Raw genomic sequence first — 18,011 nt, 5'->3', positions numbered from 1 at the left:
GCAGAAAGCCCATATGGTCGTACGTGTAAAACATTAAAAGATCTTACATTATGTCATAAAAGAAACAAGACATCAGAGGATACTTCAAGAGGGTCGGAATTTCGTGAACCATACTAAAACGCATAATTCAGCTTAAAATGCACATTCGATTGCAAATTTTCTTGGAGTACCAGTACTGTATTATCTCATGTTTGGTTCTTTATTATGACATAATGCCATACGTGCACTTGAAATGCAGCGAATAGTTGAAACTAGTTAATAGTGTGAAACTAAACACTTCGTTTCAAATAAATTGACTGCCTCAACAGAAAAGATTAATGAAACCCAAATCTCTTCAGCAAACCGGCCAAAATAACTTCATTGTTCTGTAAGGCGATTAATGTTTGACTGTCAGAATGGTGGAAATAAAATGTAAAACTAATAACATATTTTAGCCTTCCATAATTACGCGAACATATTTTAATTCATCTGATAGGTCCCCACCACAAAACTCCGTTTTGTTATCATTTAACGTGAGAGCAATAAACGAAGAGGAAACAACAAAATCACTAAACGGTCACGTGGAGACGACCCACCTCCCCACCACAACTCAGACTGCTCTGTGCATCAGCCCCAGATTTACTAATTTCTGAAACGGGGCAATAGTAAGTAGTGGCACCCAGCCACACATCTGTGATGAGAAGCGGGAGAAGGTACTACTCGTACGCGACTCAACTGCAATGCGCAAGAGCCCGCCCGCAACGCCTCAAACAAATCTAATTTAAACAGTTGTCACGCCACGCTCATCGGAGGCAATTTGTTGTTACAAAGCATTGCATAGTCTTCCTAAAGCCTTTGACATACTTTGCTGTTGGCAGACACTTGTATGAGCACTGTTTTGTTGTTGTATACGGCGCATTTCCTTGGCAACTTTAGTTTTATTTCTTTCTTCTTTTTTTTCTCCTGTTCATGTTTTGTTGTTGCAGTATTATTCTGCAGTAGCGGGATACAGTAATATCCTTAGAGTATTGGTTCTTACCAGTCAAAATCACATAAATTTAACTGAAAACTAAAACAATGAAAAATTCCCAGAATTCTAAACAATTCCCGGGTTTTTCCCGGTTTTCTCCCGGATGAAAAAATTCCCGGGTTTTTCCCGGATCTCCCGGTTGTCCCGGGTCGTATACACCCTGTATAAGAGGATTAGATGCCGAAGAAAGAACTCAAGGACAGAAACGAGGACGTCGTTCAACTTCTGATGACGAGGAACGCTTGAATGGAAAGTTGCACATTATCAACAAGCTTCTTGGGAACAAGCATAAGGATTGTGCAGTGTGCTCAGACAGAAAAAAGAAAGGTGGCAGGCGTGAAACTGTGTATTACTGCAAAACATGCTCACAAAACCCAGCTCTCCACCCTGAAGTGTGATTCAAAAAATACCACACAATGGAAAGTTTTCTACTGTAAAAGCTTACATAAATATATGAATGAAAGCACACATTTTGTTTTAATGTATACCCCAATTGTTGGCCAGCAGCCACATTGTTTCCACAAAGAGATCCACGTAAATCTCTTCGGTGCACTGCCGCCCAGGCATCGGCAATTTAAATAAGAGCGCACGGAGCCGCCCTGTATCTGCCTTACGGAGTGCAAAGGGTTCTGCCGCAAATTTTCTTCCTTCCAGGACCAATGTGTTAACATTCAAAGGGCAATTATCAGCTTATGGGTACTCTTAATTAAAGACAACACAGTATTACTACGAATTTAGGAACGTTAGTGTATCTCAGGTTCTATTAAGCATACTTTTTTATCATGACAGCTTCAATTACTATCCACTAATGTTCCTTGAAAGTGAAAAATTAGCTAAGTTGGATGGATTGCAGGACATATGTTGTGCTAAGACAAGATCATTAAAATTCATTTTATTGCAAACACAACTTGTCATTAAAAGTGTAACACACATTTGTTTTGGTACCACTTAGGATAACAGAAACACATGCTGCACTGTCAATTCACAAGAAATTACACCATTCTGTTCAAAATTTATAGTTCAGTAGTGAACTTAGCGTATATCACAAACCGTTAACCTCATGTATTCAAACACTGTCTGAGTCGTTGGAAACATTCAATATCATTCTGCCACATGATGTGAATAAAAGAGATGGCAGAGTGACTCCAGTTCAATTGCTGTATTTCATACAAATATTACAAAATGGATTTGTTGGAAGAATTTGTATTTGTACCACAAGAACTGCCAGCTTCCTGGAACTTTCTCCACAGGTACACTTACTGCATCAAAGTATTGACAAAATTTACACTACAAGATAAAATACCTTTCTAAGAAACAAGTAATATGCTCCAATCATTATGTTTCTGCACAGAATAAATTACTGCAGCCTGAAACAAAAACCACTGACACTATATCAGAGTAATTAACACTTAGTAAATGTTTGTTGGAGGCCATGTGAGGTTCTAGCACCACCCACAACTGAAGTTATTTAAGTAACAAGCAGCCAGTAAGGACAGTTGCGACTGCAGTTAAGTCATTCTTCATTTGGCTGCAAAAGAAATTACTGGGTGTAAGAGAAGATTCTAGAGGGTCCATTTAAACTCAGAAAAAAAGTGATATTTATTCGTTATTATACAAAGTAAAAGCTTGCAAAACAAATGTTCTTATTTGGCAACAACAATTAATGGCTACTCACCACACAGAGGTGCTTCAGCAGTCTTTTTCACTGTACCTGTCTGTGACACATTGCCTCCTCTATGTGGTGAGCAGCAATCTATCCTTTCCATATTGTTGTTGTTTCATCCTGGACTTTTCTTGTTTGATGCATTTCGCTACTCTCACAATTATGAAGTAGCCATAACAACAAGCTATCTTCTTCTTGAAATTTGACAGTTCTGTGAAACATAGAAGGAAACACATGTTTCAGAAATTTACTCATATTCTCATGTGCACCTACAGAAAAAACCACACACACACACACACACACACACACACACACACACACAGACATTACATGAAACAGCAATGTAAATAGTTACACTTGAAAATGGGAACAAATTTCAAGAAGTGCATCATGCTAGATATTATTGTCCTTGTTTCCCAATTATTTTATTATTAAAATACACAGGCATTAATAATGCAAAGACACATCATGGAGATAGTTTCAACAGAAGTTGTTCAAAAGCTTGACAATAACCCGAGATTTATCGAGCTGTGATGTAAACTTCTTAAGCGGTTTCAATTGTGCTTGCGCGCCACATACATGTGTAATAGTAAGACCTACAAGAGCAAAGATAAGGTCATTGCCGTATGTCCAAGAAACTGGACTCATTTTATAGAGATTAGTATGATAATAACCTCTAAGTTGGGTTTCTGTAGTTAATCTACAAAAACCTCACAAATGAAGTTATCACACAGCTAAATAAAATACCTATACCAATGGCATTTTCAGTAACCTTTGCAAGGCATTAGATCTCTTTGTTAATTTATAACTTGGCTGAATCAGTATCCCTGATAATGAACTGAGAAATTACAGAATGAATTAAAATACCAAAAGACGAATGGGAAACTACAATGTTGTGGTGTGATGGCATCCTCCCTCCCTAAGTCCACAACACAAAGCAGATGGTCAAATTAAGGAATACCAACAAATTGACACATACGTATAATATAGCAGAGACAATAAATAGCAATTCAAAAACATTATATTGGCTGCTATTAACATAACCATACTCATTATGGGCACAAATCAGAAATGCCAACTGTAACTCGTGGCAAACAAAATCGCTCTTAACCTTACGAAACCAAAAAGGTTCCAGAATTCATATAACATGTAATGCAGCACTAGTGTGGGTCAGTACCCATGAGGAAGAAGCTTGTAAGCACATATGTACTACAAGCTGAAATAATAGTCACGCACTATTATTTTCAGAACTCATGTAACATTCACAGCTAATATAATTTCTGCACTGAAGGGAAAAATCAACTACACCTAAATCAAGGAGTTTTGTTGTCTATATCGGATGAACACCACTGCCACGTCATGTTTACTTCCTCTTTTCCACCCAGAATACCGCATCTCCTGTACAATGCTTATGAAGTGTTTGACACAACCACACATTCTGCCCCAGTACTGACACCTGCACTGTGAACCTTGTCTGTGAATAATCAATAATCTGCAAGCCAAACCCACCAAGCTGTGTCTCCCAAGCAATTCTCTGCCGGTGTTGGTACTGTGGAACAATGGAAGCACAACTACCTAGATTCTTATGGGCCATTTCTGGGCTCCATGTGACTGATTGTGACTGATTCATTTTCTCACTTCCCTTTCATGTTCTGCATGTCCCAGGTCACTTCTACTGTTACTAGCAGGAAGTTGGAAAAAATCCTCATTTTTGAAGGCATCTCAAACATATCACTTTCAGATAATGTAACTGCATTCACCTCCCTTGAATTCCAACATTTTTATGCCCGTAACACAATTCAATGCTTTTGTGTTGGGACCACGGCTTTAAAATCATTCAACAATTGATTAACAGTTCATCATTTATATACAATGCACTCATCAGAGGATGAACAAAGTGTTCAAAACCAATAATAATAAGAAACAATAAGCAACTCTGACTCCACAAGGAACCACTGTGCACAGTGACTGTATATTATTATCAAGAAAGATAGGAATACAGCACTGTTTTTTATTATATTTATATTATTATTATTATTATTATTATTATTCTCGCTTATCAAGGTTTCACCTATAAATAGCCACCTTCAGTGCGTGTAGGTGAGTTGTAATAAAACAAACTCCCAGCAGTACATATCACCATTCGACTCAATAGATGTACAGCAGTAAGAAATTGAGGTGCTTGGTCAGTTTCCTACTGCCTGTGCGTATATGTAGTGGTCATTGACATGTATTGCTGGGAGTTTGCTGTGTTATAACTCTCTCAAATGCACTGAAGATGGCTATTTATAGCTGAAATCTGAATATGCAAGGATAATAAAAAAACCATTCGTACTGTGACTGACTGCGGTATTCCTGTCTTCCTTGTAAGAAACAATAAATTGTGTTGAAGAGAGTTATCATCCAGTTAATGGTTGGTAGCTGGTTTTCTAACGTATCTTATTTTACAACCAGGGAATGCTCTTAATGCCATCTACTGACAAAATAATTTTCTGATCAGGTACAACATTATAAGCAGCAACTACAGAAGATAAAAAATCTATTTATGCAACTCACCTTCTGCCAATGAGTGATGTCTATCAGTACAGATTCAAATCTCCACAGCTTAGAAAAGGAACAATAGCACGGTTAACTTCAGTGAGAGACCTGAAGTCACAATCTGTTTGTGTAAGTAATGGATTTAGCATAGTTGGTTTGTAGCCTTCAGGTGGTGTGTAGTTCCTGCACAGTATGTAAGCCTCTGTAATGGAAATTTTAATAAGTGAAAGAAAATTTACTTTGTTTAGTGATACAACTGTCACAATATATTAATAATACTATTAATAACAATAATAAAAAGGTGCCATCTTAGCTTGCTATGCCTTAGAGGAAAGTATGTCTGGATAGTAAAAATATACACAATTTTAAATAGTTAGTTCTCACACTAAATCAGTAACTTACAGACCCACTGTGTCAGGAAATATTACTGATGTCTTTCAGTCCACTTTAATAACAGGTAAATAGTTTTTCTTGACACCTTTTTGGAGGACATTTCTCAGGATTTCTCCTGTTCGGCAGTTTATCAAAGTGTTCCACCACATATTTCCATGTCTCAAATACCTTGAAATAATGTACTGATACTTACACATTTCAATCTCGTCAGAAACTGTGTGTCATTCACATATAAAATTTCATTTGAAGTACTTCTTCAGTTACTTTTTAAGCAATGTTTCTCAGATATTGGGCCATGAAGAAGTTGAATACCCACTAGAATAAATGGATCTCAATGGACGGTAGATGGTGCCCGCTAGAATAAATGGATCTCAATGGACGATAGACGGCATTGATTATGCCACTATCTCGCCACGTGAACACACCGGCCAATAGTGTCCCTCAGGGTCGGCATTAATACTGCTGCACCTTGACCGCTGATAGTATTCATTACTATCTCCACCATATTACTGACTACTCATTGACGACTTTGCTTAGATATTGGATTTCCTCTCTGGTCTTTATTCGGATTGTGGCTCTTACTTGACCTGTTGGCAGCATTGTGTTGAAGGTTCGTTGCATTTCATTGTTTAATAGGTTGCTGCTGACTTGCTCTTGTTGTGTCAGGTCCAGTGTTTGATCAGTCCGGTTGCTCGACCCTGGCATGGGTTTGAGTTCCATCCACACGCGGTCTTCCCACCTTTCGTTGTCACTGTTTCTCTCCAATCTTCTGACATGTGCCCCGGTATCCAGCAACTTGCAGATATAGCAATTTCCTTTTTCTATTTTCAGAAGCATATAATGGATAGCAGAAACATCAAGGAATCAAAAGGGTGCACTACACATTGCTCATTAATTTCCATCGACAAAGCAGATGGATACCAAGGTTGAAAATGATATGTGAAGCTAACAGTCTTAAATATTTGGTGTCACTGCAGCTGAAACAGTTTGGCCAAGAGCAGATTTGGTAATGCCTACATGGAGCAGGAATTATTAAATCAACTATTTTCAATAAAACACTTTAAGGAACGCCCATAGCATATCATACTTTGGTAGCTGCTGTTCTATAATAGTAATAGAGCAAAAAGGCTGGCATACTGTTTCTCAGAAGTACTCCTACTTCTGATACTGTAGAACTAAGCACGTAAAAGACGTGTGCCAATGACAGCTTCCTTAAGTATTCACTGCTCTCAATTAAGTGTACACATCTTACATACTTAGTACATAATTTGGCATTTTATAACAACGCCACAATACATATAAGAAACAAGAGGAAACAGTAAGACTGGAAGACCAAAAATAAAGTGCACAGATTAAGAAGGGTAGGATGTGGGACAGGGATCAATTTCTTGCCCTACCATGCAATCTACACATCAAGAAAGCAATGACAGAAAGAAAAGAAGGGTTCAGGAGTGGGATTCAAATTCAGGGTGAATCAGTATCAATGGTAAGATTCACTGATGACATTGTTATACTAGGTAGAAGTGAAGAAGAATTACAGGATCTGTTGTATGGAATGAACAGTTTAATAAGTACGTAATGTGGATTCAGAGTAAACCAGAAACACACAAGTAATGAGAAGTAATAGAAATGAGAATAATGAGAAACTTAACATCAAAATTGGTGATCACAAAGTTAAGGAATTCTGCTACCTTGGGGCAAAATAAATCATGTTGGATGAAGAAAGGGGAACATAAAAAGCAGACTAGCACAGGTAAAGAGGGCATCCAAGGTCAGAAGAAGTCAACAGGTATCAACATAAACTATAAGTTTTTAAATAAAAATTCCTTTGTAGAATAGGAGTTGCCTCAAAGAAATATTTTTAGTTAACTTTCAGATTTTACTTTCCTGTTTGTCATGTACTTCATGTCATTAAGTAACCAACCAGAAATTTTGTTAGCATCATTAGTTACTCCTGTCTGAGCTAAAGACAATTTGGTTAAGAGAATTGAAGATAACGTCTAGTATGGGAAATTATAAATGTCTTTATTCCTTCTGCATGCAATGGATAATTTACAACGAAACACACGAGAGAATGTATGTACTGTGGTGGTGTAATGAACATACCCACAGCTTAAACAATTTTCTACAAAATGATTGTGCACGGGACTGTCTTATAGACTGACTGGACATTTTGTGCCACAAATACTCTTTATTAACCCCTTACTGCTACTTGTGAGACTTGGCTGTCATGCCTTGGGTGTTGCGTCATCACCCCACTCACACTACATTCCAGGTGCTGGATACTTCCAATACTCTCACCATTTCACAGCTTTGTTTTTGTTATGGGCTTAAGAATGGCACCAGGTGAATTAAGAGTATTTATTTACAATATTTACACTATTTTCTGCTGTCTATAACAACATAACAGTCTCACAGTACAGTACAAAGATACAGAATCAGCAGAAATAGCAAAATTAACATTGAAATGTCAACTGTCATAACTGCAGCAGTTACAAAGTACGGTGAAGTTCCACTAAATGGACCAACATCAAGCTGAAAGCAAAATCACTGCAAATTACACAGTCTGGTACAGACCTACTAATAGTGCTGACTTCAAACTGACAGAAAAGTTGTTTGCTATAGACTGAAATGCCATTTGTTAGGTTTACAGCAGATGATAAGGAGTTTAGTTGTTAAATTAAAAGGAAGGTCAGCATTGGCCGTCATATTGATGTTTTATTGATAGCAGAATCGATTTTCGATCACATTGTGATCATCTTCAGTGCTGTACAAATTAAACTCAGACACTGGTATCAAGTTATCAATAACCAAAACTGAGAAGCAATCACAATAATTATTGTGATCGCTTCTCAGTTTTGGTTATTGATAACAATAATTATTGTCCGTCATTGAAGCGACCTGGAAACCTGAGTGAAATGATCCGCATGTCGAAATGCTCATGTAAAAACTCCAACACAGTGTTTGCAGTATGTGGCCTTGCTCCATCTTGTATGAACTATTGCGTGTTGAAGGGCAAGGCAGTAGCAAGAAGCTGTGGAATGAAGTTATTGCGAAGCATGCTCAAATAACACTCGTTGTTCACAGTTTCTTCAAAGAAAAAGGGTCCAATAAGTCCGTGACTGAAAATTTCTGCCCACGCTGTAATCCTCGGAGCATAATGTTGTCGTTCATGAAGCACTTGTGGGTTTTCAGTGGCCCAAAAGTGTACAGTTTGTTTGTTAACCACACCGTCTAAATGAAAATGCACCTCGTCTGAAAACCAAACGTTGTTGAGATTTTCTTCCCTATCCTCTGCCCACTGAGTAAACAGTAGGCTCTGCTGCTTGTGTTCTTCAGTGAGCTTCTGTGCACAGGTCATCTTGTATGGGTACATATCGAGGTCACTTTTAAGAATGCATTGAATGGAGCATCTGGATATTCCCAGTTGGACTGCTGCCTTTCTACACGATTTCCTGGGACTTCTCTGTACAGCAACTAGTACCGCTTCAATATTCTCTGGCGAACGAAGTCGCTTTGCTTCCAATACTGTTCCTTCCTGTACAAATTTATCGTATAACCTGTGGATGGTCTTCTTGCAAGGGACCCATTGTGTGTTAAACTGTTGTCGAAAACGCCTCTGAGTCACAACAAGGCTTTTCGTTTCATGAAAAAGTAACACAATTGCCGATCGTTGCTGTGTCGTCAGTCTTCCATTATCAACCATTGCTGCTTACTAGTCTCCTAGCAGCAGTATCGTGAATTACACGTCATTTCGTAACTCATTTGTTTTTCCAAGCTCTGCTGTTACTGCTGTAGAGATCCCAGCGGGATATCTAATGTGCATCGTAAATTGTGAAAGAAACAATTGGTAACACATTTCGTGCGCCACCCTGTATATTCCACTGAAGTATGGGAGCCATTTCACCAATGTGGACTTTATTTACCCCTGTCTTTGTGCAAAGGTGGTGAGGTGCTTGTAGAGTGAGGCGGGGTTTTGGGGCTGACTGGGTCTGGTGATGAGGCATCGAAATCCATGATGTCCTCAACATCAGTCAGACATGCCAGAATGACGTCTGATGGCACCCGGGTCAGCTTTCAACCCGAATGTTGGGATCCTCTCCCTGCTCCCTTTCCCATCAAGGATGAGGAGTAAAGGGGGCTGTGAGAGCCACTTTTCTTCGAAGAAACTTGGCGTTGAGGGACACTCTGCTTTTGGGGTGCCTTTGGGCTGTGCACTGTGGAAGCATTATTGGTCTCTTCCATTGTAGCTGTTTGAATTGCTATGTCATTCACTTTACTTTGGCACATACAGGTGCTAGAGATGGATAAGGGAACACTGGACGTCGTCTGAGTCAAAGCGTCAACCTTAGTAACAGGTTTCTGCACTGACAAAGCATAATAAGTGGCAAAGACAGGGGGTTTCATTGCCTGATAGTCCGTTTTGGTTTCTGGGTCAGGGATCCGCTTGGTCACTTTGATTTCCTGAATTTTGCGTTCCTCTGCAAAGACAGGGCAGGCTCGGCTCCCGACTGGATGGCTTCCAGAGCTGTTAATAAAGACTGCTGGAGATGGACAGTCCATCCCAGCTTCATGGGCTGCCTTTTCACACTTCCCACAAGTCGCTTCGCCTCTGCAACTCAGCATTCTATGGCCAAAACGCTGGCATTTGAAGCATTGCATAGGGTTAGGTACATAGGGCCGAACCCTAAGTCGGAGGAAACCTGCCATGATGTGTCCAGGTAACATTGGAGAATTGAAAGTCACAATAAAAGTGGCGGCCTTCTCAGTCTCTCCATTGTTCTTGCGTGTTCTTTGTTCGACATCTGTGATTCCCTGTGGTGCCCATTCTTGTTTGAGTTCAGCAACGTCTACATCCCTAATATCACGGCAGGTCATCACACATTTACTGGAGTTAAGGGAGTTACGCAACTCAACAATGATGTCGTACTCACCCAATTTCTGTGACTTCTTAAGGAGTTCCACCTGCTTTGCCCGGTTAGTCTCAACAAGCAAGGAACCATTGCGCAACCGCTTAATAGACTTTAGGGTATCAGCCAGCCCTTCTAAGCCTTTATGGATATAGGAGGGGGACACTTTTTCAAATGCCCCCTCCTTCCTCTTGATTACTACAAAGACACTGTGATTCATGACTCCTGGAGCTCCATTACTGACAACAAGTTGATTATCAGGATGACTAGCCTCCCTCATTCTTTTTGATGAATGGGTGTGAAACCTCCCAGGCAGTACACCCTTTCTGCTGGGAGGAGAAGAACAAGATTTCTAGGATTTCATCTCGGTCCCATGAGCAGCTAGGAAAGTAAGGTTCCACTCACACAGAGCCCCGCATGCCTAAGTAAGCCTTATACAACTGAGGAGCGGCAGGTTCCCCAGAGAATGCCTGCTAATGACTGTTCCACCTCAACGGCCATGCATCTCATCAGCGCACAGCACACCTTCAGACTGAGGGTTTTTTTATAGAGGTTTATTCCATCCTTGTAATCCGGGCAGTCAAGCCAAGATCCCCATTCCTAGATCCCCATTCCCTGTGATATACAACATTCCACTGCCGCGCCGCATTGTGGTTGCTGAAGCATGCCCAGACCTCACAGTGTCAGGGGACTGGCAGCGCTTACCAGTCTGCAGCTCAGGAACCCCGGGGTGACCAAGCCCGTACCCAACAAATGAATGCCGAGCCCCTGGGGGCAAATGAAAAGGGTTTAATTAAGGTTCTAAGAGAATAACTTTACTACTACACCTGTTACTTGTTGCCTTGGAAGAGCTTGAGATCTGCCATCACAAATATACCTACAGCTACAGCTATTGCTGCTCCACAATTCCACAGTGCTCCTACCGACATGTGCGTGTCTTAGTAATCCTCATGTCTGCATATATCCATGTGGTGTGCATTATTTATTTATTTATTTGTTGTTTGTTGTTGTGGTCTTCAGTCCTGAGACTGGTTTGATGCAGCTCTTCATTCTACCCTATCCTGTGCAAGCTTCTTCATCTCTCAGTACTTACTGCAACCTACATCCTTCTGAATCTGCTTAGTGTATTCATCTCTCGGTCTCCCGCTATTTATTTATTTCTTATTTTATAGTTTCTCTTAGTTAATTTTTTTTCATTACCTATCATCCTCTATTATGTAGGTTGACACTTCTCGTTAGTCTTACACTTTCCTTTTTGGGACTATTGGTATTATTTTGACATTCAGAGCATCCACCTGATCTTAAAGGCAGAAAGGTGAGTTGTTTTTTAGAGATTCTATGTGCAATAAAAGTAACTGTAGTCCATAACCTCTGATGATTTACAACTGTCTGCAAATCAGACAGTCTAAGTAATTGGAGCAACTGGAAATGGGGGCAACTGAAAACAATATGATCAGTGGAAACTTCCTCTTCACATTCACAGATAACTGTGTGCATGACATACTTATTTATTTACAGTCCCTGGCACCTTTTGGTGTACAATGTACAAAGATATAGGACATGGTTTACAGTAGCTGTGTGGCGACTGTTTCATTTTTTATAAGACATAAAACAAACGGTATTAAAGTGAAATATTTCCAAATATAGGTAAAATAATGAAAAGATCGTATGGCATTTATTGGCCGGCATATCCTCTTAGGGATTCGGCCGCCGTATCTCAAGTCTTTTTAGTTGACGCCACTTTGGCGACTTGCATGTCAATGATGATGAAAATGATAATGAAGGACACACAACACCCAGTCCCCTGCCGGGAATCGAACCCGGGCCCCCTTGCATGGTAGGCGGTAATGCTACTGCTGCGCTATGGAGGCAGACTCCAAATATAGATCACAGCCTGTTAAAACATGCAGCATACCTCAAATAGGGTGCAGCATACCTCCAATAGTGTTAATGTCCCCCCCCCCCAAACACACACACACACACACACACACACACACACACACACACACACACACACACACAGCCCGTTCTTAATGCTTGGGAATATGCTACAGACCTGCCTTTGGTGTTTTATGGTACTTTTATTGTTCCACTGAGGCTGCCATTCATCTAACCTCCACACTTGTAAGTGTCTTTTATTAGAAATACGAGCTCTGTGATCTCATACACTCAATCACACTGTTAGTACGCCAACCAATGCAATGCTGTCCTGTAGCATATCATGATACCCTTCGGGCATATCCCAAGAATCATTAGCAGACCACCGACAGGCGTTGTGGGAAAGGTACCTGTTATTCACAGGAGAATGCTCCAATACATTTGTTACAGCACTGTAACAGCAATTCACAAATAAGGAATGCCTTCCACGATTGAAACATTTAAGAAAGTTAAAGTTCTTTTCAAATCTTATTGCATGAGTTAGTTACTGTGATTCAATAATATCCTTCGACAAGGGATATAAAACACTAATAGTGACATTTTAATCCATTGTGCGTAATTAACTTCAACTACTCTGTCATGAGGCAGTACTAATAATGGGACAATCCATCATCATCAAGGGGAAGGAGTAATCATCAGTGAAGTGAGCAATAAAGACAAATAAAGTTAAAAAGAAAACACTTGCCAATATTCTGCAAAATTATATTTATTTGATCAAGAACTGGCTTTTGACTTCTCAGGCCATCTTTAGGTGACAACTGGAAGTTACAAATGCAGATAACATGGCATGCATCTTACACAGATATTATTTACACAGACGACATAAAAATGTTAACGTGTAGTGTTTACACAGGAAAGTATCAAATTTCGTGTCACATGCAAAAATATGTACATTAATTAAAAAAATAAAAAAAGAACAGTGGTACTTCTTGTGGAGATACATTTAACAAGTGATGAAAACTAATTTAGAATTTAAACAATAGGAACATCAGGTTGGAATACCAAATATGTTAGAAAAAGAGTAGACTGCTACTGACCTTAAGGATGACATGTAGAGTTGCAGATAGGCACAACAAAAAGACTGTTACACATTTAACTTTCAGGTAAAGCATTCTCCAGAGAGGGGGAAAGAAAGAAAAAAACATGACACACATTCATACAAACAAGCATACCTCATGCACACATGACCACTATATTCAGCAGCTCAGACCAAGCTCCGGTCCAAGCAGCCAGAGATGGTGGCCACGTGTGCATGAGGTGTGCTTGCTTGTGTGAAAATGTGTGTGTGTGTGTGTATGAAGCTAAATGTATAACAGTCTTTTCGTTGTGCCCACCTGCAACTCAATTAAGAATTTATAGTTTCAATCTATTATTAGTAACCAAAACTTAATTTACAAGAAAACTGAGTTTGATTATTTAACACTAAGCTGGCAATCTGCGATTTCTGTTTGTTGATTTCCAGTATTTCCAGCAAGATCATATTTCTACTTTTGTTTACAGAATGCAATGTTTCACATTCTATTAGAGAAAGGCAAATAGAAACAAGGCAGATGGGTAAAAAGTAAGTAAATTGTTCACCATTTCAAAAGTAATTGCCATAACTGTGAGACAATACATTCAATGCCTTCATGAGAAAATGTTTGCAGTTGCCGACAGAACCATAATTGTATCCAGGTATGCGTATCTTTGTCTGAAGCAAACTGGGGCCAGAAATATCTTTTCAGGGCTCCAAAAATGTGGAATTGCATGACGAGAGATCAAGACTGTGTAAGGGCTTCCCAGAAAAATTTCTGCAGCATAGTTGAAACAACCTTGGCAACATATGGATGCATGAACAGTTTGCAAAAACTGAGATGCACCATCAAGTTCCAAGTGCATTTAATAGAGCTGGAGTCACTGTAAACTTGGTGAAGCCAGAGTCTGGAAAGAAGTAAATAAAATTTCTCAGATGCGTGATTATGTAAAAAGGGACTGAACCTCACCCGCAGAAGATGAAGACAACTGAGAACTCCCCTGTATCGACATATCAAAACAGTTGCCATAGGATTTGCTGTGTTCTACCATCGCTTTTCACAAGATACAGCATTTTGTCACCTTACCTATTGAAATTACTAATGGAAGACATAATAAGAACCTGGGGAGCGGAGCAATAGTAAATTTTTGAAGATATTTATTTAAACCTGTTATTAGCATCAATTCTAAACATCTGGATTTGACACAACAATTTTACATGGGATCTGGCAGCAGGAAATTTAATATCAGTTACCATCTATTTCAAACTACCAGGACGATGGCAAAAGTGAGCACTGCATAAATTCCATCATCAGAAAAGCATAATTACTAAGAGAAAGTGTTGTCCATCACTGGCATTTTAATAAGTTTCAACACAATCTGCTTGGAAGACATGTCACTGTGTGCACAGATCAAATACATTATTATTTTTGATGAAATATAAACTGACACACAAGTGCCTGACAAGATGGGGACTCACACTTCAACAGTATGACTTTGAAATTGAATATTTACCAGGAAAGAGAATATTATTCCTGATTTGCACTACAATTACGTGAAAATCTAGAAGTAAATACAGGACAACCAATGGTGAAAGAAATTTGTATGAACAACATCAAAAGTGTAGCAAGTGTGAAAGACATTAAGAAGTTACTGAGGCACATTAATGTTGAACAAGATGCAGACGAGATCTTGAAGATGATGAAAGATACCTTAGAAGTGAAGATCCACACCTATTAATGTAAGCATACTGGACGACACATATGAATTCCGATCACTGGAGATTGTGGACACCTAGCACTGCAGTAAACACATGATTTTTAAAAACTTAGCTCATAGGGTACAAGCAGTGCTGGAATGTGAGCTCTCTGTCACAAAACAAACTTGCCAACTAAATAACACAAGGGATTCATGTATCATGTGACACCTGATAAACCAAGACAGTTAACAGCATTGGATTTTTTCATCCACCAGCAAAAGCTAAAAAACACTTTTTGTAAGTACTGATAGAATGGTAATAGCGAAGGTGAATGATCAACTTCAATTTACTGGGAGAAATTTAGGAAAGTGCAGCTCATTCATGAGCAAGACCACATACAGAAAACTAGTGCGATCCACTCCTGAGTACAGCCCAAGTGTTTGATATCCCCACCTGTGGAAGACATCAAGGTAATACCAAAGCAGGCTACTAGATTTGTTACTGGTAGGTTTTTATCAACACATGAGTATTACAGAGATGCCTTGTGAACTCATATGGGAATCCCTGGAGGGACAATGACATTCTTCTCGTGGAATATTATTGAGAAAATTTGTTTTAGAGAACCAGTATTTGAAGCTAACTGCACAACAAATCTACTGCTGTCAATGTACATTTCACCTAAGGACCACAAAGATGAGATGAGATAGTTTGTATGGTGGCATATAGAGTGTTAGTTTCCCCTTGCTTTATTTGTGAGTGGAACTTTGAAGGAAATAACTAGTAGCGGTACAAGGTGCCCTGTGCCACACACCGTATGGTGGCTTGGGAGTACATTTGTATATTAGACATTGTCGATGTAGTCTTAGAGGTTTTCTCAAAAAATGTCAATTTCTACCTGTTCCAAACAGCTACCAGTAGGATAATGATAAAGAAATCAACATAGGATTATTTCGTGCATACAAATAAGCCAGACAGTATCTTGATAGATCAACAGTTCTGATCATGTGAATGGAAATGTTTTTAGAAGAAAATAATTTCAAACAAGTTCTAATCTCTGCTTACCATCCTGGATCCAATCCAACTGTGCGTGCGATTCATAAACTTGTATGATTCTGTAGAACATCTTGTGGAAATATTCATAAAAATTGGGATGAAAAAATTACCTGATTTTGAAAGTGTAGTTAACAACATGTGCCATATTAGTAATGGTTTACCACCACGCACTGTGTTACTTGGGATAAAAGCAAGCAGTATTTTTGCACAATGCCTTTGGTTTCTGCCTCTAAAGGAACTCCTGCCACAAAACCTTCTGAAAATAGCATTCTACACCATGAAACAAAAAGCAGCTGAAAACAGACATGTTCAGGATAAATTAGTGTGGCCTGTTACGTATGCAGTCAGTGATTTGATCCTGGTTAAGTCCCATACCAAGTCGTTGAAGAACACGGAAGAAATCTGTCAGTTTCATTATTGTTACTTTTGATAAGATAGTGTAACTACCAGTAAATGGAGGCTTGGATAGAACAGAAGAGATAAGTTGGCAGAACTACAAACTAACAAATAAACGTAAATAATGTGACAGAAAGATTTTGTATTTTATCACTTACCAATACTAGAATTTCGTGAGCTGCTTGGTTTGACAACAACAACACTGGGAAAAAATATCTTCATCTGTGAATAAACCAAATCAATATCATTTCCACGGAACACCTTTGCAAGAAATGTTCCACCTGGCTTCAAGACATGTGATGTAATATTAAATGCAGCTAGCAACAACTGCGATTGAACATACTCATCAAGATCATGTAGACCAGTAACTGCAACATAAAATCACAATCATCAATCACTACCAAAATTTAGTTGTCTCATTTCCTCACCAGCAATTAATAATCACATTAGTAAAACACACACACCTGCACCCACATATATTCATAATGACTAGACATAACAACATTGTATTTCTTGGAGAGTGTGTGTATAAAGCAAATGACAGCTGTCTAGGAGCTATACTGATACAACATTTTCAATAAAGTCAGAATCATTACAGGGACTGCATTCAATTTTCCATTACATGTATTTAGCATTTTGAACTACCAGCAATGTTTCTCCAAATATTGGCAAAACATTTTCAGGCTATTCGCAAGCCTGAGGGATGTCATCACTTATTTATGTTGGTTGGAGCTACGTCAAGGCAAAATCCGACTGTGATTATTGGAGTGTAGGTAACAGTTTGGGTAAGCTTCAAGTAAACAACTGAAGATGTCAAGCTTATTGTTCACCTATAGAGGTATGCATGGAAGTAGGCAGCTCTAAGAGATGTGTTCTCTGCACTGAGAGACAGAGAAAAAGTTGCATCATCATCCCTGTCTCTGCTCCATGCTTCATTTTCCAGCTGTTCCCTATCCTGGTAAATGGCAATGCTGGAGTGAGTATTGGACTGGGTCACTGTGTCTGTTTCTGGGTCTCCCTAATAAAACTTTCTTCTTGGAAAACTATTGCTATCACTTCTTAAAGTAATATTCTTTGTACTTCCTTTATAATATCCACAATGAACCCTTACGTGTACCTTCACATGAAAATCACTGCTAAATGTTGTATGTGGACCCTGAAGTGCATGATAAAGGCAAATGCAGCAGAATAACAATAGTGGTTAGTGTGTCAAATGGTAACTGCTCCTTGCCATTGTACATCACACCACCACCACCACCACCACCACCACCCATCTTTCTACATGCACACCACTTTAGGGTGAAAAAGGGTTTCTGTCTGAGTGAGACAACAAGCTCTGGATGAAGCATCCACTGAAATATGTTTTTGTTGAGTTTAGAGAATTGGGCAGATGAGGTGGGA

General features: G+C 39.2%; 1 protein-coding gene across 3 annotated transcripts in view; it reads right to left on the bottom strand.

Moving 5' to 3' along the window:
* Positions 1-1,940: 1,940 nt before the first annotated feature.
* LOC124801523 (putative tRNA (cytidine(32)/guanosine(34)-2'-O)-methyltransferase) overlaps positions 1,941-18,011 on the bottom strand; it is a 66,965-nt gene continuing 50,894 nt past the window's right edge. For 2 of the 3 annotated variants that reach the window (XM_047263094.1, XM_047263084.1), the window contains exons 5-7: positions 16,769-16,978; positions 5,229-5,412; positions 2,584-2,883 (exon numbers count right to left, since the gene is read on the bottom strand). In XM_047263094.1, the coding sequence (XP_047119050.1) occupies positions 5,252-5,412; positions 16,769-16,978 (371 nt within the window). In that variant the 3' untranslated portion in view covers positions 2,584-2,883; positions 5,229-5,251. Of the gene's footprint in view, positions 2,538-2,583; positions 2,884-5,228; positions 5,413-16,768; positions 16,979-18,011 lie in introns of those variants that run through there. The other variant, XR_007017113.1, reaches the window with a different exon arrangement.

The sequence above is a fragment of the Schistocerca piceifrons genome, chromosome 1 (genome assembly GCF_021461385.2).
Source record: "Schistocerca piceifrons isolate TAMUIC-IGC-003096 chromosome 1, iqSchPice1.1, whole genome shotgun sequence".
In the NCBI taxonomy this organism is placed as follows: Eukaryota; Metazoa; Arthropoda; class Insecta; order Orthoptera; family Acrididae; genus Schistocerca; species Schistocerca piceifrons.
This window is presented reverse-complemented; position numbering and strand designations above follow the sequence as displayed.